Source organism: Culex pipiens, chromosome 3, assembly GCF_016801865.2.
Source record: "Culex pipiens pallens isolate TS chromosome 3, TS_CPP_V2, whole genome shotgun sequence".
In the NCBI taxonomy this organism is placed as follows: Eukaryota; Metazoa; Arthropoda; class Insecta; order Diptera; family Culicidae; genus Culex; species Culex pipiens.
The window spans coordinates 120210907-120236756 of NC_068939.1; the positions used below are offsets into that span (position 1 = coordinate 120210907).

General features: G+C 36.2%; 3 protein-coding genes across 8 annotated transcripts in view; 2 read left to right on the forward strand and 1 right to left on the reverse strand.

Moving 5' to 3' along the window:
• The first annotated feature begins 591 nt into the window (after positions 1-591).
• On the forward strand, positions 592-14819 carry LOC120413933 (annexin B9). 6 transcript variants are annotated; one of them, XM_039574925.2, is made up of 7 exons: positions 592-748; positions 5539-5605; positions 9101-9583; positions 9645-9870; positions 10190-10371; positions 10919-10936; positions 11814-12276. In XM_039574925.2, exons 2-7 carry the CDS (start codon positions 5576-5578, stop codon positions 11868-11870), a joined length of 996 nt encoding a protein of 331 aa, XP_039430859.1. In that variant the 5' UTR covers positions 592-748; positions 5539-5575; the 3' UTR covers positions 11871-12276. The 6 variants fall into 6 exon arrangements, with proteins under 6 accessions (XP_039430859.1, XP_039430862.1, XP_039430861.1 ...); XM_039574928.2 differs by lacking the exons at positions 10919-10936; positions 11814-12276 and adding an exon at positions 14590-14819; XM_039574927.2 differs by lacking the exons at positions 10919-10936; positions 11814-12276 and adding an exon at positions 13859-14402.
• On the reverse strand, positions 14715-15990 carry LOC120413934 (DNA repair protein RAD51 homolog 3-like). Its single transcript, XM_039574931.1, has 5 exons — positions 15734-15990; positions 15568-15674; positions 15319-15509; positions 15128-15259; positions 14715-15064 (listed from the first exon to the last, which is right to left on the reverse strand). The coding sequence occupies exons 1-5, from the start codon at positions 15895-15897 to the stop codon at positions 14831-14833; spliced, it is 828 nt and encodes a 275-aa protein (XP_039430865.1). The 5' UTR covers positions 15898-15990; the 3' UTR covers positions 14715-14830.
• Positions 15991-21872: 5882 nt separating this feature from the next.
• LOC120413939 (CDC42 small effector protein homolog) overlaps positions 21873-25850 on the forward strand; it is a 135618-nt gene continuing 131640 nt past the window's right edge. The window contains exon 1 of the mRNA XM_052709575.1: positions 21873-22738. The gene's annotated coding sequence lies outside the window, so the exon portion shown is untranslated. The remainder of the gene's footprint in view (positions 22739-25850) is intronic.

Here is a 25850-nt window from a genome sequence, read left to right on the forward strand (position 1 = left end):
TTGAAAAGTCATCATCAACAACTTTGCGAAGATTCCTTCATAAGTTACAAATTTTCGCACATTTACGTACCATTTTTGTAAAAATTGATTATTTTGGTCAAGATTGAGCCACATAAAAAAACTAAACACCGTTTTTTTCAATGTTGTAGAGCAGAAAATTATAAAATTTTGATTTTTTTTTAACTTAAAGGCTTTGCATTAAGAGTCAGCGATATAAAAAAAAAGTTTCGAAAAAGTTACTTTTTGCGTTTTTTCTTTGTTTCGTCGTTCGTGTCTGGCCTTTATTATATATTTTTTTATATTTTTGTATTTGTATCTTGTTTCTGATTCAGTGTTTGTTTTTACTTATTGAATTATAAAAGTCCTCATGATTTCATGTTTCTGTTTTGTTTTATTTTGTTGTTTTTGAGTTCAAAATGCATCTTTCTGTTTTATTTCTTTAGTTTCTCACTTTGCCCACAGTCTTCGTTTTCTTCCGGTCTTCGTCATCGGAACCGATGATGATGGCGAAGAAGAGGAAACAGTCATCCAAACACGAAGTCGCCCCAATACAATAGGGACAGTGTATAAGTAAAAGCAAGTCGTTGTCGGTCGTTGAGACTCGCGAGAATTCAACCGGGCGAACAAATTTCGCGTCAGTTTCAGTTCAACCCTCGGATCGTCCGGACCGGTAAATTTAGCCCGCATTCAAGTGGAAAAAAGAAATATTGCAACAAAACCTTACCACACATTCAACCACCGGTATTAGGTATTTATTTATCCAACTTGGGTTTCGTCGAGGGTTGGGGAGCAAGTGTGTGAAATTTTACGATATTTTTTTTTCGTGGAAACTGTGTTCATCTTCTGTGCAAAAATGTGTGTGGGACTACGAAATTTCGCAGAAGACATCATCTTACGTTTTATTGCAGTGGATTTTTTTGAGTGTGTATTTGTGATAAGATGACTTTTTTTGTATTTTTAAGTGTTTAAAATCGAAATAATTGTTATTCTGCGAAGTTATGTATGAATCATAAACATTCTCAAAATAAAAATAAAAAACGAGTACTAAAATTGTAGTCGTATTCAAGTATCCAAAAGTAATTTGCTCTTTTGCTCATCGCCATGATCGCAGAGTTTAAGTCAAAAGCTTAAGTCAGTTGCGCCATTAGGGCGTTGCCGCGCTGGAGGGTTCACACAAGGTCGTTAATTTTGAGTAATTTATTTTCCACCTGCGCTTAAAATGTTGAACATTTGGAAAGCCCAAGCTTTCACTCGACCTAGAAAGTTCGAGTTTTGTTTATTTTCGTTGCACTTACCCACCGTGTAAACGTGACGAATTGTTTTTCATACAAAATAAATGGAGCATTTTCCCCCTCTCGACTCTGATTTGGTTGTGGCATTGCGGTTAAAAATTATGGTTCAATGTTATCACTATGCACGACATGCTCTGCCGGTGCAATCGCATAAGTAAGAGTCAATTTTATTGGCCACTCAGACGATGAAAAAGAAATTAAATTTAATTCAAAATACACCAGCACATGGAAGACTGCGGTAGTGTGGGGCAAAATAATCATAACAAGAGTTTAAAACAGCAGAGCAGAGTTCGAAAAATGTGCACGATTCTGGCGAGGCTAAATTTAACGGTGATTTGTGCTATTTTGTTTCAGCTGACACATGTTTTGCTGGTTGGCACCGTGTTCAATAGCCTCAGCACCGTGAAACATGACCTGTTATTGGGAAAATTTTGTTAGTTGACAGCTTTTCGGTTTTTAAATTTCAATATTTGCTTATTAAAATTAAACTAAAAAAAAACATAAATAGAAACTTAGTAAAAATTTTAAATTTAGACATTACATTTTTAACAAAAACTTGTTCAAAGTCAACTAATGGCAACATTACCCTGCACCATTTCACTAATGGTTTTCGCCACGATTCAGGGTGGTTTGCATCGCGCGGGCAAGTGACTTGCCGTCGTGGAAACGCCGATGATGGTGACATGAAATATTGAACTTGTTTTACACCCCGCTGCTGATGGCGGAGAAAGTTGCATGTCCATAACTTTGAGGTAGGTTTAGGAGGCGTTTGAAATATCAGTGTGACGTGACACTGACAATATGTTTAAATTTTAACGAACTGAGGGAGTTCTTTGATGGATACTGATTTTGAAGTGTATTCGGTATAATTCAGAATTTTCAAAATAACCTAATAGAATAATACAGCCCCCTGGCACCACTGTAAACGTCTGGAACGTTTGACAGTCACCAAAACCTCGAAGAGCCCACGCATTAGTATGTGTGAAGAGCCCACCATAAACAATGCATTGGATAGAGAATGTGCATTAGTATGTGTGAAGAGCCCACCATCAACAAAGCTTTGGATGAAGTAGTATTGGTGTATTCTGATTGTTTACATCAAAATAGGGAAATGTCGAACGCGAAAGAAGTTAACCAAAAATAATATTTTGGTGTATTATTTATACAAAATTCGATTAAAGTGGTCACGAGAGTGGTCCTGTTTATCTAGGGCAGATTTCCGGACATATTATGTGTGTGTATGAGGCCGGATTCAAAGGAGCTCTTGAATCGGATGGCGGGATGAGCAGCCGGAGAAGCAGGAGTAGTTTTAACCAATTTAAAGCAAAAATCCGCTTCGACCGGGAACATCTGGGACCGAGGATAAAATTTCCAACATTCTTTAAAGAGGATATGCAGCAAGTATAACGTGTGAAAAAGAACATAATTTAAAAAACGTCTCTACACTTTGTTTATTTTTCAAAATCTGACAGTAGACACCGTGTTTTTCTTCTTTGTTTTCTTGATGTTCGTTATCAAATATTTTGGTTTCATAAACATGGCGGCAGTGACAAAGGGCTGGAATAATACAAACAAATATCTACAAAAAGGATGACTCGATTTTATTTATTGAAGTTTTTTTTAAATAGTAACTTACAATTTGTTTTTGATATTTTTGCTCTTATCGATGTTTAAGGGGTTACGTACATACAGTTAAAAGAATCATGCAAATATTACATCTGGAAATGGGTAAATCTCTTATGTCAGAAAAATAGTAATATTCCATCTAAAAATTTGTAAAATTACTAGGTAATATTACATCGAAAAGGAGGTAAGATTAAACCTTCAAATTTACACCTTCAAAATTTGCACAATTTTTTACTGTGCATGTAAATCGGCTAAAATATTATTTCATATAAAACGGCAGGTTCATATGATTTTTGTTAACAAGATTCCAAAATCGGACATTGTCATGCACGCTTGTGCCTTGTGAGTCTTTACCTCAAATTTTAGCCAACCTGGTCTCGAGGTATTGTGACACCCGTAAATCATCGCGGTGTTTTCAGAAAAAAACGCGTAGAAAGTTTAACAGTTCACTTTGTGCATGGTAAAATTTTGAGCTCAAATCGTCTGAAACTCACTTCAATTTGAATCATAAAACACCTTCATGAAACTTTCAAGGGCGATTGTAAATTATGTTATTTGGTAGATTTGATAATTTCCGGTATTTTTTTTATTTTTCGAATTTACAGGCTTGTAACCCCTTAAAAAGAACAAAGACTTTTAGGAAATGGACGATTTCTAATTCATTATTTGATAGTAAAATTTATAAACAAAACTTTTAATAAAACTCGAAAAGAAGTCCAGGAATCAAGCGTTTGTTCCAAATTTCTAATCTAATCTAATCAGACCCTAGCGCAGCCAATCTTTCGAAGGGATCCTGGAGAGTGCCTTAGGTTAGATGACGCCTAGCACTCTTCTTGTCATTTATTAACATTTGTAGTGCGCCATTGCATTAGAATGCATTGAAACATTACAAGCGTTAAAGCGGCCAGGCCTACTGCGTAAAGCCGTATCGCAGAGATGACTCGTAATTGGGTTGAGTTTGAGCACTGAGTGTTCGAACAACAACACAATTCTGAATCGACAGGGGAGGAAGAAGTGTGGGGACACACCACCATACGCTCCGAGATTTGGTTGTATTCGGTGGGAGCACCATGCTAAGAAGGTTTGGTACTCCGGGACCCTCTGGGATGGGACATTGTATTTCCACGAATGCCCTGGACACTATTTGCCGTGGTTATAGCGCCACAACTCGCTCTCTGTAACAGTATTCCTAATTCCAGTCTACGCTCACCAAGTCGTCATGGCCTAGTGGTTAGCATTTTTGCTTACCAATCCAAAGGACGGAGGATCGAACCCCGCCTCGAGCGACTTTGATTTTTCGTTCATATTCAACATTTCAAATTTATGTGTTCTTAACTTTCTCGTTGGGAGCAGATGGGAATCGAACCCAGAACCATTCGCTTACAAAGCGAACACCGTAACCAGTCAGCCACGGCCGCTCCCCAAGCGTTTGTTCCAAATTTCCGAAAAAATTATCGAGTTAATAGAGTTTTTTGCCTCAAGCCCATTTTTGTTTTGAAAAAGGAGTTCAGCTGGTTTACTTCTACTTGAAATTTTCTTCTCTTGTTAAATGGGTTTCAAGATTATTTTTTGTATTTTTATATGAATTTATCAAGTTTTGATTTTGTTTTTTATGTGTTATTTTCATCTTTTTCATTTTTTTTTATTATCTTAAACCAGCTTTTAAGTTACATCAAAGTGTGTCAATTATAAAATGGGGCATAAAACGGCCAAAGTAGATCCCAGAAAAATACCTTTTTCACAAAGGCAAAGTATCACAAAACCAATAAAATCGCCCAACCCGAGATTTTGTAAAAAATCAAAGTTCTACTTTACAATGCTTTTTACGATTCAAAATTGCTTCAAAAAAAATATTTTTGACAAATATTGACAGCAAAGTCCGTTTTGAGACTGGGTTGACTTTTTTTGAATATTGTGACGTATTTTAATGTTAATTTTGAAGAGTGTTTGTGCAAGAGAATGACATTGTGATTGTGAAAAATCGCCATTCTATAGCAGAAAATGTGAAAAACAAGTAAAAAATTTAAAAAGTGACTGTAAAAACAAGAAAAAAAAATAAATAGGCAAAATAAATGATACGAGGTGGTAGAACTGCCCAAATACTATTAAAAACAATCATAAAAAATAAAACAAGATAAAATCAAATTGAAATACTAAAAATAAAACAAGAAAAACATAAAACAGAAGAAGTAAAGTTGCTCAAAATGTCCTCCTAAACACGGAAAAAATAAAAAAAGCGAAAAAAAATTGGGGAGCTGATTCCAACATTGTCAAAATTACGGACCCAATCCTGCAACAATCTGAATGTAAAAATGGTAAAATTTTGTTGAAAACTGTTTCGTAGACAGTAATTAATGAGATGAATAAAAAATTATATTGATATTTCTTGTAGTTTTGAAAATACTAAAATATCTGTAACAAAAATCTTGGTGCAAAGGCTCTCGTTGATGAGCACCGTTAATGAAAAGTTGTTTGAAATTTTTATATTTTTGAGTATGTTAATAGTTGATTTCTGTCAGTTTAGAAGCTTGAACTGCTGAAATTGATCCGTCACACTAATTGCTCCTTTTACAACATTTGTCTAACTCCACACCTTTTTTCCTCCCTCTCATTGTTGCAGGTACAAATAAGCCAACACAACACCACCAGCAAACACCATGAGCTCAGCGCAGTACTACCCATTCCAAGTAAGTATTCGCTGCATCCCGAACTTCTGGTATGAATTTTAAGTGACTTTAGGACACCTAAGTACACACACACATTTGCTCGACTTGAACTGCTCAGACTGCGGCCGAGACAGCTCTCACGATTATCTTTATTACTTAGTACACACACACTCACACAAACGATTTAGATTAGACACTTTGAGACAATATCTAATAACTCACCATGGAGACGCATTCCGACCGCATCTGGTGAGAACTGACTAAGCCTACTATGTGTAGGACTAATTAGCATCACGATAAGTGTTTCTGTTTTTTCACGGCCACGTGACGTATGCGACGTTAAGGTGGCCTCAAACAGTTGGAAAATTCTCATTTTCCCCCACATTCTCAGATTGATCAGGTCGAATGAATCAATCTCAACCGTTTGGTAGTCGTAGTTAATAGATGGTAATCAAATCAACTACCTCAACGAGAGATAGAGTCAGCAGAGGTGACTACCGAGGAGGGTTTTCAAATCAAAGTTTAATCTTTTTTATCAGTAGTCGCGTGAGCAATTTTTTTGATTAGATAACACGTTTAATCTATTGCATGTTCAATAAATTTATTTTGATTGATTGTTACAAATCGATTTCTCACATTCTCATAAGCAATTCTGATTGAGCTATAAGCTGTTGCTCGCGGACGATTGCAGGGCATAAAACCTTCACGACAAGTCATGGAGTCATGAAAAATTCACACCCTCACAAATCGTGTGAATTCCTTCGCAAACAAGCATAAGCCAAGTGTATAGTGGTGGATATTCCACGAATTACGTCATCATCAATCATGGAATCACACGTCTCGCTAGCAAGAACCAACGAACGAAAATCAATTTAAACTGTAGAATTTCCAACGTGTGATGGTGGTTTTGGAATGACTAAATAGCATTCTAAACCACGTAACTTAAGTGAGTCAACAGTGACTAATGACTAAAATTTTAGCGTTATTGGGCACCCAAAAGTATCTTCACAGCAATCAGGAAGCTCCAAAGCTGACCTTCGTGGTTCATGGCATAACAGCAAGGAGCTTTGGCACTCTCCATAGTATATGGGTCGAGCAAGAAATACTATTGGGTGCCTTGTCTAGCCTTGTCGACGCCACCATCGCACTAGGCTAGGGGATTGGCACCAGCCACATTGCGAAAGCATACTCTCAAACTATGAACATATTTATATGTTTAGTTTGCCGCACTGGTGCAGTAGTGTAGTCTCTCCATGGGAAATCCCACCGGGTCGCAACAATAGATAACACGTTTTATACGTCGCACTTTGTTGTTGAAGCGAGGCTGCTGTAATGATAAAATTGCCAGAGTTGAATCATTTTGAAGTAATTGCTCGTAACAATGTTTTTAAGTTATTCTAAGTGTGTTTCCGTCAAATTTTGATTATACAATGCATTTCTTTTCTTTTTTTTTCCTTTATCTTCCAGCAAGTTTTTTTTAAAAGGTTTTCAAACACATTTTTTTCGATTTGAACTGAAAAATTGAAGAAATAAATTGGAAATATAGGGGAAATATACCCTTTCTAATCAAACACCTATCTTCGTCATATGAAAGTTTGATGCTCGATTAAAGCTCCAAAAATACTATTCAGGCAATAAACTTACCAGCAACAGGCCATAAAGATCAAATTTAATGCACTTTTGATCATAATTTCTATTTTGCAAGACCACTTCTCATCATTTTGGTGGCACACACATCCACACGCAAGATGAGAGGTTAACTGCTTAACGAAAGTCGCCATCAATATCTTTTCACTTGCGCTAACGTTTTCAAAGCGCTTAAGATATGAAATTGCTTCCAACTACCGGCAACATGTTCTTTTGAACATTAGTTAGTCACTCACTTGAAAAATAATCCCGAAACATGTAAATAATTAGCAAGCGCCATAAAAAAAAAACAAACGCGCCAAGTCTTTTGACGTTTGGCTTTTGACGACCCATTCCAATCGAAGGCTGAATAAAACCGAGCGAGAAGCGAAGGCAAATAAAGAACAAAGGGTGGCCACCAACACCACCAGCACTGCCTTTCGGAGTGAGCCAGTGATGCCAGGAAACTTTCACTATAAATGCTACTTTTCGTGAGTGTTTGCTTAAAATTTTGCCTCAAAAGGCAGCACCAAAAGAACGCTGAAAGAAAAAAGAACTAAGCTGTGCATTCTTGTTTGATTGGAATACATTTCGGAAATATTTTTTTAAATGCTTGTAAAAGGAGTAAAAGTGAAAATAAACAGAAATGTTCACAAAAAGTTGCTCTACTCGTTGGTGTACTTGGTTTTAGTAAATTTCAAGGAACACTTCAGATTACCCAGCATCATTCAACAACGACCGCTTATTAGGCCTAAAATGGGTATATTTCCCCTAGTTATCCATATTTTGCCCTTTTTTGCATTTGTCGGATTTTTCATGTAAATTTTGTGAAATCTTTGATCAAAAAACATGTTCAAAAGTTGATCATCTGAGTGTTTGGTACGGAATTCTTTTTTTTTCTATACGAATTTTCTCGTTATACTTTTTTGATGACGTAAATCCTTTGTAATGACCTGCAAATTTTCAGGATAGAATTTTAGTATTTTGAGATAATTTTCTTTTAAAAGATAAATTTGAACAAAGTTAAAAATTGGTATCACTTGTACGATTTCAAAGATTTGCTAGAATCATGACAATCTCGTGTTATTCGATCCAAATTTCTCAAATAATTTTCTAAAACCTTTGGAGTGATTTGCACTTCAGCTATCCAATCACTATATCAACTATGAAAACGGCAACCAAACTACGATATCATAAAATCCACAATAGATATTGATCGATTTTCTCCAACAAACCCGCTCATTACTCACCCCCACCTCATTGGCCATGAACTAAGAGCCATTTCGCGCCCTGGAAAAGCGTGTTCCTTCCTAATACTTTTTCATTATTCATGTGCCATTTAGGGTGCGATAAGCCCGATTATGGTGGCCATTCCCCGTAGTTTTTCGTTAGATTTGGAGGCCCACGAAGGTCACTCGCACCCTTAATTAGTAGAAGCGTTTAGAAGAGGTGGTCGGCGGGTGATGACCTCGATTTGTTGACCCATCAACATAAGCTGGGTGGGCGCATGAAGGCATGGTAGAATTTTGGTTGGTAGAAGCAGTTGTTTCGTGACCAAAGGGAAAGTTAATTGTATTTACTCCCCCACTTTTGGCTGGAAAGGCGTTGAACAATTCGTGTGGCGATCTGGTCCAGCGGACCCGTGGGTTCCTGCGTGGGCCACGCCACACCGGGTCCCGGATTTACCTGTACGACAAGTTTGACTCGATCGGGAACCTGTACTCGGACGAATCCGACGAAGAGCAGATCGAACAGCCACTGCCGAAGGCTAAGTATATCACGATTCCGGTGAGTTGTGACTGGAACAGGGACTTGGACTTGACTTGGACGGACTTGAAATTTGGATGAAGTTGGTTGAGTTTGAGATTAATACGAGATTCATTCTTCTAGTGCACCCCGACCGTGTACGCGGCCGATCCCTTCGATGCCACCGAGGATGCCGGAACTCTCCGCAAGGCCATGAAGGGCTTCGGAACCGACGAGAAGGCGATCATCGAGGTGCTGGCCCGTCGCGGCATCGTGCAGCGTCTGGAGATTTCCCAGGCGTACAAGACCTCGTTCGGTAAGGATCTTATCAACGATCTGAAGTCGGAGCTGGGCGGCAAGTTCGAGGATGTGATCCTGGCGCTGATGACCCCGCTGCCCCAGTTCTACGCCAAGGAGCTGCACGATGCCATCTCCGGCATCGGCACCGACGAGGAGGCGATCATCGAGATCCTGTGCACGCTGTCCAACTACGGCATCAAGACGATCGCCGAGTTCTACGAGCAGCTGTACGGAGTGTCGCTCGAGTCGGACCTGAAGGGTGACACCAGCGGAGCCTTCAAGCGGCTGTGCGTCTCTCTGGTTCAGGGAAATCGCGACGAGAACAACGTAAGTGTTGTGTTTGCTTAATAACCCAGGGAACGCGTTGATCAAACGATCTTGCTTGCAGGGCGTCGATGAGGGTGCTGCCGCGGCCGATGCCCAGGCTCTGTTTGAAGCTGGCGAGGGCCAGTGGGGAACGGACGAGTCCATCTTCAACCAGATTCTGGTGACCCGGTCGTACCAGCAGCTGCGCGCCGTGTTCGAGGTGTACGAGAGCATCGCTGGACACTCGATCGAGGACGCCGTCAAGCGCGAGTTCAGCGGCGCCATCGAGGAGGGCTTCAAGGCCATTGGTAAGCTTAACTTTCGTATCAGTACTGTTTAGAGTTACACGCTGGCACAGGAATTTTCATTTCGGACGGGCGACTAATTTATTCATGAGCAACTTAATTTAAAACATGACAACACCTTCAAATTCAAATTTAGAACTACATTAAAACAAGCAGATACTGCATCCGTCAAATGACAGTTCAACTTTGTTGACATTCCTTTTCCAACTGTTCCAAGTTAACGATTTCTGCAGCTGTCAAGTGCACGCTTAAATCGGACTACCTAACCTGTGACTAGAATTCAACCAGATTGTGACGAACTTCCTAACTTTTCTTCCCACAGTCCGCTGCGTCCGATCGAAGGTCCAGTACTTTGCCAAGCGTCTGCACAACTCGATGGCCGGCCTCGGTACCAACGACAAGACGCTGATCCGTATTGTCGTTAGCCGCTCGGAAATCGACTTGGGCGACATCAAGGAAGCGTTCCAGGAGATGTACGGCAAGTCGCTCGAGTCGTGGATTAAGGTAAATATCGTCTGCTTTTTTTCGTTTCCTCCTCTTCAGACTCAACCTGTCACCCCTAAATTCGGAAGTCAATAATCCATTAAAGTCACACCTACCAACACAAACATTACACACACACTTTCTCCGTCACGGGTGCTGGCTTTTGAGCGGGGAAACCGGCGGCTTTGTCGAACCCTGCCAAAGCTGGCATTAACAGTTATCTCACACCTTCTTTTTTATCTGTACACAACACGACAACATCCAAAATCCGTTGACTTCTTACTCTAATCATCACCCTGTTAACCAAACACCCAGTTGATTATGTGAATGATAACGAACCGAGCGCTTAGTAGTGGGTCTGCAAATTCTCAAAATATCTCTCTTCAAACTTTGGCTCATTTCAACGTTGCATGGAAGCAATTTCGTACTATTTTTCTAACAGGTTTAGTCAAAATTTTGAATCATCGTAGCAGATTTTTAGAATTTTGGCGATATTCTAAAAATAACATTTTTCTTTTTCAACTGTCTCATATTTGTGTCTCACTAATGGCAATTTTTGGAAATTTAGTATTATGGCAAAATTCAAGTGAGTAACAAATGATTATCGTTAGATGATGGAATGCGTTTGAAGAATCTATTGCAAATCATTTAACTTTGCACAGATGTTTAGCAAAAGTAAACAGACAAGCATAATTAATTCCAGAATATTTCTGTGAAAATGTGACTTCGTATTACGTCATATTATTGATCTCTTTTTGTTTTTTTAAAACATAAAAAAATATGTTTAAACTTTTAGTAACATTTACTGAGAATTACGATATATATAGGCGATATAATAATCATAAATAGGTCTTCGTGCACGTTTTTGGTGTATGAAATAAACAGGTGTCACGAGTCACTCCCAGTTACAAAAAGCTTTGAACAGCTCCGAGAAAATTGTTGTAGTGTCTGTCCAATATAACTAAATCATTTAATTTCTTAAGGGGTATAAATTATTTATACACGCAAATTCAAAATCACTTTTTTTAAAGCCCGAACCTACTCAGAAATGAGTTAATAAGTTATCTGTCGGATTAGAGTGTATTTCACTCAGAATTCATCGAAAGTTGAGTAAAATTCATCAACATCTGAGCTAACTTCACTGAAATCTGGCACTTGTCACATTTACTCATTTCTGAGTATGTTTAGTTTTAACGAAAACTGAGTGATTTTAAATTAGAGGGCATAAAAATTATCAAAGCACTTTTGATATGAGTTTATCAGGCAATTGCCATGTATGTTACCGTTATTTATTATTTTTCTTTTATTAGAAGCTTTCAATTTGATTTGCAGTCTTTTTTCCGTAAAAAATCACACTTCGTAAATTTTTGTTTCCCATTTCCACACATTTCCCTTGAAACTATACAAACAACAGTCGTTGTTACCTAAACAAACAAACACACAAAACTTGTCGCTTCTTCCAGGGTGACACATCGGGCGATTACAAGCGTGCGCTTTTGGCCATTTCCGGATATGTGTAAAGCAGTGAGGGCGGAACCGGAATTTTACAGTTGCTTAAAGTTATTTCTCAAAGAAAATTTTAATTAAACGTAAAAAAAAACACGCCGTAACACTTTCTCACAGATTGTTAAAACTTCTTAAAAATGCAACAATAAGGACAATAGATATGAACAATACTTTACAAACACACGTACACATTAACACACATACACAACTTCACACCCACTGACCTCAGAAGACTTACTACGTAATAACACCGAGATAGGATTTTTAAGTTAAGTTTGGTTTCAGTAATTTTGACTTTATTTTATTACAAAACTGGTATTGTGTTTCAAGTTGGAACTGATCTAATTTTGTTGTATTTTAGTGTAAACAAAAACAAAACCTATAAAAAACGAATAAAGGTCTTAACTTATCTAATAAGTATTTCACTTGAGTTTTGTATCATTTTAACAACAACACCCCTTCCAGGATGCTTCTTCACACTGTGTAACTAACACAATCATGTTCATCATGTCTCATTGTTTAACATAAAGGTCATCTCACGAGTAGTTAGAACTGTATCGATCGCACAAATCTGTTTAAACCTTTTATAAGTTTATTGGCACAATTTGACAAAATTGAACATAAATACCTCGGGGGCCCTCAATACATTTTCAGTAAAATTTATCCGTAACTAAAAAAAAAACTTTCAAAGTTTATAAAAAAAAGATCCTAAATTTGTATCTCATTTCTAAGTAACTTTTACTCATATTTTGTCAAAACCAAACTTACCCATCAATAGGTTTGGAATGTTTTTATTTTCATATATCTTGAATGAATTTTACTCGTGCGTGGTCAAATTTTACCCGAAATGGAGAGTTAAAACATTCAGCATTCAGGTCTGGTCTAACGAAATGTGAGTAAAAATAACTCATAAAATATTTGAGATGTGATTGAAGAATGGAATTGGCAAACATTATTTTTCAAAATTTATAGTTTGGTTTCATGAAGATTTAAACTTTTCAAAAAAATAAAAATATCTTTGTTCGGAATTTATTCAAAATACAAATTATGCCGGAAAAAATGTACTAAAATCGTATTGGGGAGCGTTTCGTCACTGTTAAACTTTTTGCATTTCAAATCATTCACTTTTTTGTTTGTCCTTTGCCCCTTTCCCATAATTCAGGAGGATCTCGGCGGCGAAAACGCTGAATTGCTGTACCATGTGGTCGCTTGGTGAAGAGATTTACACGAGATTATTATTATTTTTGCATTCCAATCAGTTGAACAAAACAAGCACCGATGCTTATAAAACCATATCGAAAGTATTATGTTTAATCAATATTTTATTATCATATATTTTATCCGAATAAATTATATTTTATCGAAGTTTGAGCTTTTTATAATATCTTTTATTAAAAAAGTACATTATCAAAAGAACAAGTCGAAGATATGTGTTGTAAAATATAAAATTCTTACAAAGAGAGTTAAAATGTTCATAAGTAATAATCTTAAAAATTCGCTCACTACTCAATTTTCATTTATCAACTCAATAACCTGCTATAGAATCTATTTTCAATCAGATTTCGTCAAAAACCAAATCAGAAATGAGTTATTGGAAATGAGCGTGTACGATTTTACATTTTGTTTACAAATATTGGTCGTCTGAACGGTCTGAACGCACGATCATATTCACTCACTTTTCATCAAAACCGAACCTACTCAGAAATGAGTAAGTAGGGCATCTGTCAAATTTTGAGTGAATTTCACTCAGATACAAAAAAATTGAGACTAGATCAAGGACTTGATTTCTTTTGAATTTCTCTCTCAGTGAGTGTGCTTAGTGAAAATTTTCAGCAAAACAATCTAATTTATTCGAAAAATAACATGTTTTATTGTTTCAATTATGGCTTATTTTTTTAGAGATTGACTACAATTCCAACAATTCGATTGACTAAATCATAAATTGTCAAATTCAGCAAAATTTACTAAAATTCTTTCACTTTCCTTCTGTTTTCTTCCACAGGAGGATTGTGAAGGCGATCTTGGCGATCTTTTGGCAACTTTGGCCTCGTACTAAGATCTGAAAAAGAAAATTGCAGAATTCTAAGATTCTTCTAGTTAAACTTAAACAAAACACAGTTCATTTCGTTTCATTCACACTAATTTGGCAAAGGTTTTAAATAGGTTTTAGAGGGCGTTAACTTGTGCCGTAGTTTCAATCAGTTTTTGTTCTTCCATTTTTCTTCTTCCATCGATCTCCCGCAGGAAGACCTGGGAAGTGATTTGGGCAACCTGCTTGCCGAAGTGGCTACGTTCTAAATCACGTCCAAGAGTGCACAACAAAGTGTGATGCAAGCGTAAACGTTACAATCCATGTTTAATGTGAATCTTTTTTGTGTTTTTGAGATATTATACTGTTTAGTCAAACTAGACTTTGTTGCTTCAAAAGCATTTGAATTTTATGATTTAATTTATTTATGTTGTGCAAAGTGTCTTCACGTGAATATATTTGTCGAAGTCAGCTATTTAAACAAATCAGAGAGTAAATAAACATATGTTAAACGAAAGCAGGAGTCATCCCTTCAGCCTCATTTCGTGCCATTTTGAACCCGCAAAGCGATGATGACAGTCCCTTGAGCCCAAATGAAAATTATTGTTCACATAATCAGCACATTTCCGACTTACCCCAACTCGCACAAAATCGTCCAATGAAGCCAGACGCCAAAACAAAAACTGTTTCCGCTTTTCTTTCAGGACGACCTGAGCGGTGATTACCGCGACGTTCTGGTAACACTGACCTCGTTTTAAGACCACCTGAATTGGGAAAAAGAGTCGCCAAATTTTGTTGTTTTTTTGAAAATCATGTTTGTGAAAGAGTATTAAGCATGCACTAGCAATTATTTATTGAAAAGGGTAAGTCATGTGTGGCACACACTTATCACAGAATTCGCATCGGTTTGAGAAGAAATAAAATGTTTCCACCAGAGGTAGATTGTTACTTTTTCCGAACTCCCCGCACTCCGGCAGAGCTGATTTGAAATTTGACCGCCATCCGAGGCCGGTGAAAGCCTTTTTCTACAGATGCCACAAACATGCCGGGCTCGCTGCCGGTTTGCCCCAGCACAATCCGCTGGTTGATCCGGTGGCCGTGGCTGTCGCCAAGGGCCGGGGCAATCGTGCTCGGCTCGGTTCCGTTCAGTTTGGTGGTCACGTCGTTTGTGAGGACGATCTGGGTAGATTTTGAAAAGATTTAAGTACGTCTTTTCCAACTAATTGTAGCAATACAACTTACTGCAAACTTGAACTGCTGAGCGAGAATCTGCAACCTGTTTAATACCGTGTGGTCTATCCGGATTCGTTCCAAGGTATTCTCAATGTTGCATCTTATCAGAAATGAGTACGAATCTATTACGACGAGTCGAATCTAAAAGTTGAACAAAGAACTCAACAAATCTGCTTCAAAACTCAATCTTCAAAAGTTACCTTCTCCCCTAATTTGAGTAGCCTCTCCAGCGTGTCAATACTTTTGGTTAAATCGTTACAAACGTGCACGTGATTGTAGAGCACACTTTCCACAATACTTTCCGCGGTAAATTTCGAGGTAACTTCCGCCAGCTGCGGCCGGCTAGTACGGACTATTCTTTGGCAATGCTGAACACATGCTGTTGCAATTTCTTGTACACGATTGATTTTTTAAAGTTATTCTTTTATGAAAATCCTCTAAATATTCACCTCTTAATCTATCGGGACTAAAACCGAAATTCGTGTCAAGGTAAAGTGACTTCCCTCCGAGACCTCCAAGCTCTGAAGGAAGGTTAGCGTTTACGCAGAGCTGTAAACTTGTTTGAAATCGTGCTCAAAAATCTAAACATCAAATTTCGAAGCAGTAAGTACTCACCACATCTGCGTCTTACCACTGCCCGGTGGTCCGCAAAACTCCGTAATCAGGCCAACGGACACGCCTGAGTGACCGATTGCGTGGTCCAGGTCCTTGCAGAACGTTATGATGCCGGGCAGTCGGGCTTCCTGCTGCAGCAAATCGGCGCACGTTTTGGTGAACATTTTAGGTCAAATTACGCTATTTTAAAGTAATTTAGTTAAAACTTTTTGATAAAATTCAAATGTTTAAAAAATTGCGCGCGCTGTTGAGGGGAATCTTTGAAGAGCACGGAAATGTTTGTCAACAAAAATTAGTTAAGCACCCGTCACTGAAAATAACGATTTTCAGACGTTTGATTTCAGTAGGGTAAATTTCCTAATGTTCAACAGAAAACATTTGCTCAAAAGTTGTTGTAAAATGAATTTTTCAGCATTGTTATTATTGGTAACGACAAGTAGGCCATTTCATCACTTGAATGATAGGAAGACTAAGTTTTTTTTAATCCTTACTCCAGAGCACCGAAAATTTAAACTCAAATTTTTCGAAACTGAGACAATTTTTCATGATGTTGTTAGTCTTGATTTGAAAATTTTGAAAATATTGTTTTCGAAAAGATCGGAAAATTTCACGAATGTTTCATATTTTAACATTGTAAATCGGACCATTAGTTGCTGAGATATCGACGTTAGAAAATGGTGGGTTGTTTGGGTGAGACTTAAAAAACATCAATTTTCCTGTTTTTAAATATAATATCTCAGCAACTAAAGGTCGTATCAACGAAGTCCAAAAAAGCAAAATATAGAGAATTCTTTCAGATTTAAAAAAATATTTTTTTTCAAATGTGGGCAAACAAGTGAACCAAGTTAAAAAAATGAAAAACTGCGACTTTTTTCAAAAAAGTTACATAAAAATGGGTATAACTTGAAAACGGTGCACATTATCAAAATTTCACTAAGGAGCAATTCTCTACGAAATCGGTCTTTTTTCTTCAATTTTAATTTTTGTATTTTTTAATCCGACTGAAACTTTTTTGGTGCCTTCGGTATGCCCAAAGAAGCCATTTTGCATCATTAGTTTGTCCATATAATTTTCCATACAAATTTGGCAGATGTCCATACAAAAATGATGTATGAAAATTCAAAAATCTGTATCTTTTGAAGGAATTTTTTGATCGATTTGGTGTCTTCGGCAAAGTTGTAGGTATAGATATGGACTACACTGGAAAAAAAATAATACACGGTAAAAAAAATTTGGTGATTTTTTTATTTAACTTTTTATCACTAAAACTTGATTTACAAAAAAACACTATTTTTAATTTTTTTTATTTTTTGATATGTTTTAGAGGACATAAAATGCCAACTTTTCAGAAATTTCCAGGTTGTGCAAAAAATCATTGACCGAGTTATACATTTTTCCAGGTTGTGCAAAAAATCATTGACCGAGTTATACATTTTTTAATCAATACTGATTTTTTCAAAAAATCGAAATTTTTGTCGTAAAAATTTTTCAACTTCATTTTTCGATGTAAAATCAAATTTGCAATCAAAAAGTACTTTAGTGAAATTTTGATAAAGTGCACCGTTTTCAAGTTATAGCCATATTTAAATGACTTTTTTGAAAATAGTCGCAGTTTTTCATTTTTTATAATTAGTGCACATGTTTGCCAAGTGGGTCTCGTGGCGCAGGGGTAGCGGCTTCGGCTGCCGATCCCGATGATGCTATGAGACGCGGGTTCGATTCCCGCCTTATCCACTGAGCTTCTATCGGATGGTGAAGTAAAACGTCGGTCCCGGTTTCTCCTGTCTCGTCAGAGGCGCTGGAGCAGAAATCCCACGTTAGAGGAAGGCCATGCCCCGGGGGGCGTAGTGCCAATAGTTTCGTTTTTTTTTTGTTTGCCAAGTTTTGAAAAAAATATTTTTGAAAGGCTGAGAAAATTCTCTATATTTTGCTTCTTTGGACTTTGTTGATACGACCTTTAGTTGCTGAGATATTGCAATGCAAAGGTTTAAAAACAGGAAAATTGATGTTTTCTAAGTCTCACCCAAACAACCCACCATTTTCTATCGTCAATATCTCAGCAACTAATGGTCCGATGTTCAATGTTAAAATATGAAACATTTGTGAAATTTTCCGATCTTTTCGAAAACAAAATTTTCAAAATTTTCAAATCAAGACTAACATTTTAAAAGGGCGTAATATTGAATGTTTGGCCTTTTTGAAATGTTAGTCTTGATTTGAAAATTTTGAAAATATTTTTTTCGAAAAGATCGGAAAATTTCACAAATGTTTCATATTTTAACATTGAAAATCGGACCATTAGTTGCTGAGATATTGACGATAGAAAATTATGGGTTGTTTGGGTGAGACTTAGAAAACATCAATTTTCCTGTTTTTAAACCTTTGCATTGCAATATCTCAGCAACTAAAGGTCGTATCAACAAAGTCCGAAGAAGCAAAATATAGAGAATTTTCTCAGCCTTTCAAAAATATTTTTTTCAAAACTTGGCAAACATGTGCACTAATTTAAAAAAATGAAAAACTGCGACTATTTTCAAAAAAGTCATTTAAATATGGCTATAACTTGAAAACGGTGCACTTTATCAAAATTTCACTAAAGTACTTTTTGATTGCAAATTTGATTTTACATCAAAAAATGAAGTTGAAAAATTTTTACGACCAAAATTTCGATTTTTTGAAAAAATCAGTATTGATTAAAAAATGTATAACTCGGTCAATGATTTTTTGCACAACCTGGAAATTTCTGAAAAGTTGGCATTTTATGTCCTCTAAAACATATCAAAAAATAAAAAAAATTAAAAATAGTGTTTTTTTGTAAATCAAGTTTTAGTGATAAAAAGTTAAATAAAAAAATCACCAAATTTTTTTTACCGTGTTTTATTTTTTTCCAGTGTAGTCCGTATCCATACCTACAACTTTGCCGAAGACACCAAATCGATCAAAAAATTCCTTCAAAAGATACAGATTTTTGAATTTTCATACATCATTTTTGTATGGACAGCTGCCAAATTTGTATGGAAAATTATATGGACAAACTAATGATGCAAAATGGCTTCTTTGGGCATACCGAAGGCACCAAAAAAGTTTCAGGCGGATTAAAAAATACAAAAAAAATCGAATGACCGAAATCCTAGAGAACTGCTCTAAGGTACTTTCTGATTGCAAATTTGATTTTACATCGAAAAATTACGTTAAAAAATTTTGGTGACCAATATTTAATTTTTTTGAAAAAATCAGTTTTGATTCAAAAAATCATAACTCGTTTAAAGATGTTTTGCACAACCTGGAAATTTCTGTAAAGTTGGCATTTGATGTCCCCTAAACAAAAAAAAATTAAAAAAATCAAAAAAAGGGTTTTTGTGCAAATAAAGTTTTAGTGACAAAAAGTTAAATTAAAAATCACCAATTTTTTTTTACCGTGTATCATTTTATTTTTCAGTCTGGTCATATCAATACTTACAACTTTGCCAAAGACACCATCGATCAAAAAATACCTTCAAAAGATACAGATTTTTGAATTATCCGAGCAGGGGTAAATAACACTGGAATACCAAATTTTGGTATTACTTGGGCAAATAACAGCGACCAAAATGTGCCCTTGGTTGCCCAGTATTAGATGGTAAAATACCATGAAATCATACCAAAATCTTGTATGTGGAAGGGCACAACATTACCAAACCATGTTATTCCAAGGGTAAAATAAGACCACAAAATAAAACCATTTCAATACCATGTTGAGGTCTTCTGGATTTTTGAACATTGCTTGAATACCAAAACTTGGTATTGCCATGGTTTTATTTTTAGGTATTCCCGCGCCCTTGGAAAATCAGATTTTGGTATGATTTCATGGTATTTTACCATCTATTACTGGGCAACCAAGAGCACATTTTGGTCGCTGGTATTTGCACAAGTAATACCAAAATTTGGTATTTTTATACCATTTTTAGTGCAGCAGTTGCAGTTAGTGAAAAAACGGAAATGATCCATATGCAACAGCCAAATCTACTCACCTGATGATTCCATTTTGTTCTTAGTGATATTCTTCACCACATCGAATGCATTTGTCATTGATGAACGGCCTGTGCTTGAAGTTCTTGAAGCTTCTGAAAAATAACAAGATTGAAAAATAAGTGTTATTAAAATGAAACTGGATTGAAATTCACCAAAATTCAATAATTTGTCGATTAACTCGTTTTTCAAAGTATTTGAAAAATATCAACGTATAACACAAAAAAAATTTGAAATCAGCTTTAACATTTTTGGGTTTCAAGTCATTTTAGCGCAAAATTAATTATTTTGTCAAAATTGGTCAAAATTTTCCCATAGTATCAGAGAAATTTGATGAAACCTTTCAATACCAAAATAATACCAAGATGTGGCATCCTGACTTAAAAAAAATTCCACAATTTCAAGTCATTTCTGTAGGGGGTATATCAAAAATGTTTAAAATCAAGTTTGAAATTTCCGGTTTTCAATGAAAGCATTCGCTTTGAGACATCATTTTAGCGCAAAATTAATTATTTTGTCAAAATTGGTCAAAATTTTCTTATAGTTTCAGAGGAATTTGATAAAACACTGTAATACCAAAAGAATACCAAAATGTGGTTTTCGACCATTGACAAATTCTGCAATTTTGCAATATCAAAACATTATCTTAAATTGGTATGATTCCAACTTTTTGCTCTTGCATAATCCTTAAGGCAAATTTAAAAGGGTCCAGGAATACCAAAATTTGGTATTGATACCAGAGAAAGGTATTATTACGCATTTCCCTTGTTATTTACCCATGCTCGGGTATGATACATCATTTTTGTATGGACAGCTGCCAAATTTGTATAGAAAATTATATGGACAAACTAATGATGCAAAATGGCTTCTTTGGGCATACCGAAGGCACCATAAAAGTTTCAGCCAGATTAAAAATACAAAAATTAAAATTAAAAAAAAAGATCGATTTCGTAGAGAACTGCTCAGAAGGGATTGGTTTTTGAGGTTTCTACAGATCCTTTGAACATTTCCAAAAAGGTTAAGAATAAGGTTTAATTTGTTTCTCTTGCGAACTTTTCATTTCGCAGGAGAGTGAATCTGTGGTCAATAACCTTTTGAAAATCTTTTAGAATTCGCTTCAGTGAAGGATCACGAGAACGTTGATACTGTCTTCGGCGAACATTTTTCAGACGAATCAAAAGCTGAAGATCGTCATCAATAATGGGAGAATCAAATTTGACTTGGACTTTATGAATAGCAATATTCCTATGTTTCATGTTCTGGAAACATTTTCTTCAATGTAAACAAAAGTAATATGACGTAGTTAGTATAAGTATTAGAAGAAGTGGTATTACAAATATGTTTAAGCATTTTCAAATATGTTTAAGCATTTTTAAACATCTGAACCAATAGATTCCAGGAAAATTAGTTTGGCTGGCCCCATCTGGCCCAAGATCTGGCTAACATATTTCAGCCAAAAAATGTATGGTGTCTTCGGGAAAGTTGTTCTAAATTTGATGAAGGTCCTACATTTAGCCTAGTGATGGGTCAATCTTTGATTTCAGGGGGTAGCCCCGAGAAAGCCCGGATTTGGACCACCCTAACAGACACTATTAAAAATATTTTAACTTAAGTTAATTTTCATTTTTTATTCCGCTCTATTTTCAACTTTTGAATTTAACTCTAGAAATGAAACAGTGATTTCTTTATGTAGGCCAGTATACTAGTTGTTTAAATTATTGTTTAAAATAAATTTAAAATTCTTATTTATTTAAAATTAATAAACATCTCAACATGATACTCATTCCTCCTCGGGCTACATTTCAAACGTCTGATGTGTAATCCCACGTCGCCTCTGCGCGCACGCAGCCATACGCAAACGAGCATGCTTCACGCGCACATTCGCACGTGCCCAGTACGCAGCCCGGTTTTAGTTTTTAAATTCCACACTCTTTCTTCCATCCCACACTGTCCGCCACTCAACATGTTTTATTTATTTGCACTATGTTCCATGTAGTCGGGTCGGGGGGTTCTCTTCTCTTTGCTACTGTCCTCAACTCATTCGTTCGCATTCCGTCGTCGTGTTCGGTTCTTTGTGTGGTTCGTGTCTTGATCGGTTCTGCGGTTTTCATGTTTTTTGTGTGATTTGTGTTTTTTATTAGGAAAATAGTTTATTTGAAGCTCTTTTTTCCAATAAACATTCATTTGTGTAAGCACGATCGCGTCCTGTTACGGTTGAAGAGAACAATAGAGTCAATGACCGCACGATCGCGTGTACTGACCACACTATTGTGTGTAACCACAACAAAAGCTTAGCAACCTCTCTCCTCGTCGTCGTCGCACAGTTGACCCGTGCACCAACACTCGTAGCATGAACCGATAATGATGATATTGGTGTTGTGCCTGACGATCTTGAAGAGAAAGTGACCAAATTTTGCTGATCCACTTTGATCGTGTTTTTGTGTTGTGTTCGATCACTACTGACCAGAACAATAGAAGTTGTGATTGTATGTGAACTCCGCATTTATATTGGTGATTTAGATCAAAGTTATCCCTCTAAATCGGCCATCATCGTGTCGCAGAAGAAGAAAAATAAACCCGTTCTATTGAAGATCGTGTCGTGATCGAGTGAGGGTTCTTTTACATATTTTTTGTACCACATTTACGTGGGTGTTGTGTGAGTGTGGTGCTCAACGACCAGCAAAGGAAGAAGAGTGGCCCAGTCTGTGTGAATTATTCAAATCCGGTGTAAACATCGTCCAAAATTTGCATAATATTCAATGAGTTTGTAGGCGACAACAAAAAAGTTGTGCCAGAGTGAGAAACTATCGGGTCGGAAAGGTGTAAATTGAGGGCTTTCAGTTCAGATAAAACAGAACCGGGATTACACGAAGAGATCAAGTTTCAGCTGTGAAAGCTTTTTGAAAGTATTAATTTGTTGATTCAAGTGTTACGTGTTAAGCCTACAAATTTAAAGAGTGATTATTGGATAACCTGTTGGAGCGACAACTGCTTTTGGTAAGTTTATTATTCTGAAACTTAGACAATTCGTCTTCCCAAAACCCGTCCATTATCAAGCGTAACTTACTTAAAAATATACCGCGGAGAATTTCCCTTACCACCTTAAAAAAGTGGAGCATCAACACATCCTTCCATCTTCGAAATGTATGGCTCATTAAAAGGTGTATTGAAAGTTATACATCGATACTCTGTAGTTTTTCATGAATATTTTTTGTTTATGAAAACTTCAACCATAAAAATAATTCTGTTTCGAGTTCAAACAACAAAAGTCCGCTCAACTAAGAACATGTTAACTCCATCAGCTGAACAACCTTGGCTTGTTTTTTTGTGTTCGTTCTGGCTCGAAAATTTACGATGCTAAATAGACATGGCCTGTCTTGCATCATCTGCGTTCTTTCATCTTGTTTCGCGCTCGAAACCAGAGCCAACAGCCTCAGTGTTCTTCTCTCTTCTGTTGCTTACAGTTTTTGCACAACTTTTTACCAACCTCCTTATGCTGTTTTCTGTCCAAGATTCTCCAACGGCGAGGGCCAGACCAAAATCGCTTTCGCAACCGTGTCGTGTCCCACACAAGTGCACCCAAGTCAAGGGGGGCTTTACCATTTTTAATTTAGCTGAGCTTGTCTAGCTCTCGGTGCCAAAAACATTTTAAAACTGTAGTGCCATGCGACTAAATGAAGCAGAAAAAAAAATCTCAACTTTGTTTTCGTATCTTGTGTAGCTTGTAAAAAGAATTCCATTCCAATGGCCATACATACAGGCCAAACCGTGGCCAAATTCGTCGTAGTCGTAGCTGCTGCATCCATTTGCATAAAAATGCACTGCGAAAATATTTACCTGCATAATGCAGCACCTTCGACAATCCGCTTGTCTACACGGCCGAGTTATGCGAGCTTGGCAATTGGTTTTGGTATTTTGGACTGGTTTAAGGCACTTGCCGGTGGCTTTATTTGCAAGAAGAAGCAGATTGTCCAAATTTGTGTCGAGGGTGATATTTGAGTTCTTTATATTCGCTTTTAGTTGTTTTAATAGCATTTTTACGTTAGGAGTAGTTTTGCATTTTTTTTAATGAATTCTTCAAAGTAGCTATGTTTTTGTTTTGGAGTACTTAGTGAAGTTTTCAAGAAATGCTTAACAAAAAATTAAATTATGACTGCTTCATTACACTTCAGTGAGTCAATAAAATGTTAAATTAAGAGCTTTGACTGATATAACACCAATATAGGCATTGTTTCGATGAAATAATAAATAAATGGAGATAATAACACGTTTACTTAAAATTTAACAATAAAACAGATTAAAAGCAAAACAGAGTAGTGTCCAGTTTTTCTCTATTTAAAGTTTGTTTTTTTTTTTTAATTTAGATGAAACTATGTCTATAAGTTCTATGGATCGAACTTAGCCATTTTGTATATTGGTTTTTTGATAGACGTATTCAAATAAGTTTTGGGACTGTTCTATGAAAATATTCGAGAAGCTGTATCTCGACTATGGATTTAATTATTGTTCTAGAATATGGATTTTCTATTAGAACTATTTCTGTGAGTTTTCACTTTCTTTCAAATATGAGCAGTACTCTTAATTTCCAGCAAATAATGTTTAATGATTTCTGTGTGTTTTTTGCATTTTTTTTCTAACCAAGTTGTCTTTTTTTAATAATCGGGTTTTCAAACAAAAGAAATCCTTTTCTGTGAGTTTCTATATTCATTAAAACGTGAGCAGTTCTTTTGATTTCCAGCATGTAATTTTGATTAATTTCTGTGAGTTTTTACATTCTTTGTTTTTCTATGCATATTAATTGAATTATTTCTATTTGTTTTTGCATTCTTTCAAATACGAGAAGTTTACATTATTATATGATTATCTTGCCACTTTTTCTACATGTTTGCATGAACAAGTCATAAGATAGCACTGCAGCCAAGACATGCGATAAATTATAAAAAAAGTTTATTTTTTATGCAATTCTGCAAATCATCCATTCGGCGAAATGTACCAGCTTCACCTTGACCGTTTTGGCCTAGGATTGGCACAGATAGGGGCAGGGGGGCAGAATGGTCCGCCTAAGTCAAATGCGCCAAAAACCATAGAAAAACATAAAAATGTATGAATTCAGTGTAGTAGGCTTATACTTTGGGATGTTCCCTTCAATGTTCTATACTTGGTTGATGAACATTTTGAGCTTAGAACTATTTTTGAGCCACTTTAAAAAAAAAGTTTTTTCGACTACTTTTCCAGGGTGCGGGGAAGAATGGACAACCCTGTGGGGCAGAATGGGCCACCTTAGAAAACAAGCCATTTCATTTAAAACAACGGTGAAGGGAGATAATAAATGACTTAAAGGACCTTTCTAAAATAGTTTCCATGAAGTTAGACAACTTTTATAAAAATAGTCACTTAACAAAACAAACATTTTTGAAAAAAGTGTTAAAATGTTGTAATAAGACACTATTTTTACAAATAAGCATCAAAACAAGTAAAAAATCAACTAATGTTGCATTAAACGTGATTTGTGAAGCTACCAGGAGTGAAATAATCCATTTAGCTCAAATTTCGTAACTTTTGATTGTTTTTATAAGGCAGGGAAAGGGTGGTCCATTCTGCCCCCAAGTGGAATTTAATTTAACACTTCCACCACCAAGCCTCTAAATGATTTGAAGGTTCCGTTGTTGTTTGTTTACCTTGGTAGTAACCTCTAGTAACATTTTAAGCATTGAACAAACTTTTTCAAACAATCATACTTTTCAGAAAGCTTATTTAGAAACCTCGAAAAAAAAAACAAAATTTTCGTGATTTTGTCAATTATTTACATTTTTGCTCATAATTCGAAAAATACAATGAATTAAAACGTCGTTTTCGGTATGATGATGTTTTTCGACGTCCCACTGGTGGCCAGTGGGTGTCACCAAAGTTTTTAACAAAAATATATTTTTTTTCTTGTCACCCTAGTGCCGTCTCCGTAAAAGTCAACAAAATGTCGAGAATTGAAAAAAATCAGTGAAAAATCGAGAATTTTGTCATAAAATGTCGGAAATCATATATCATTTTCGTAGCTATATTTTCCAGCCGTTTGAGTATTTTTAAATCTTTTGTACAGTTATTAAATCGTCTT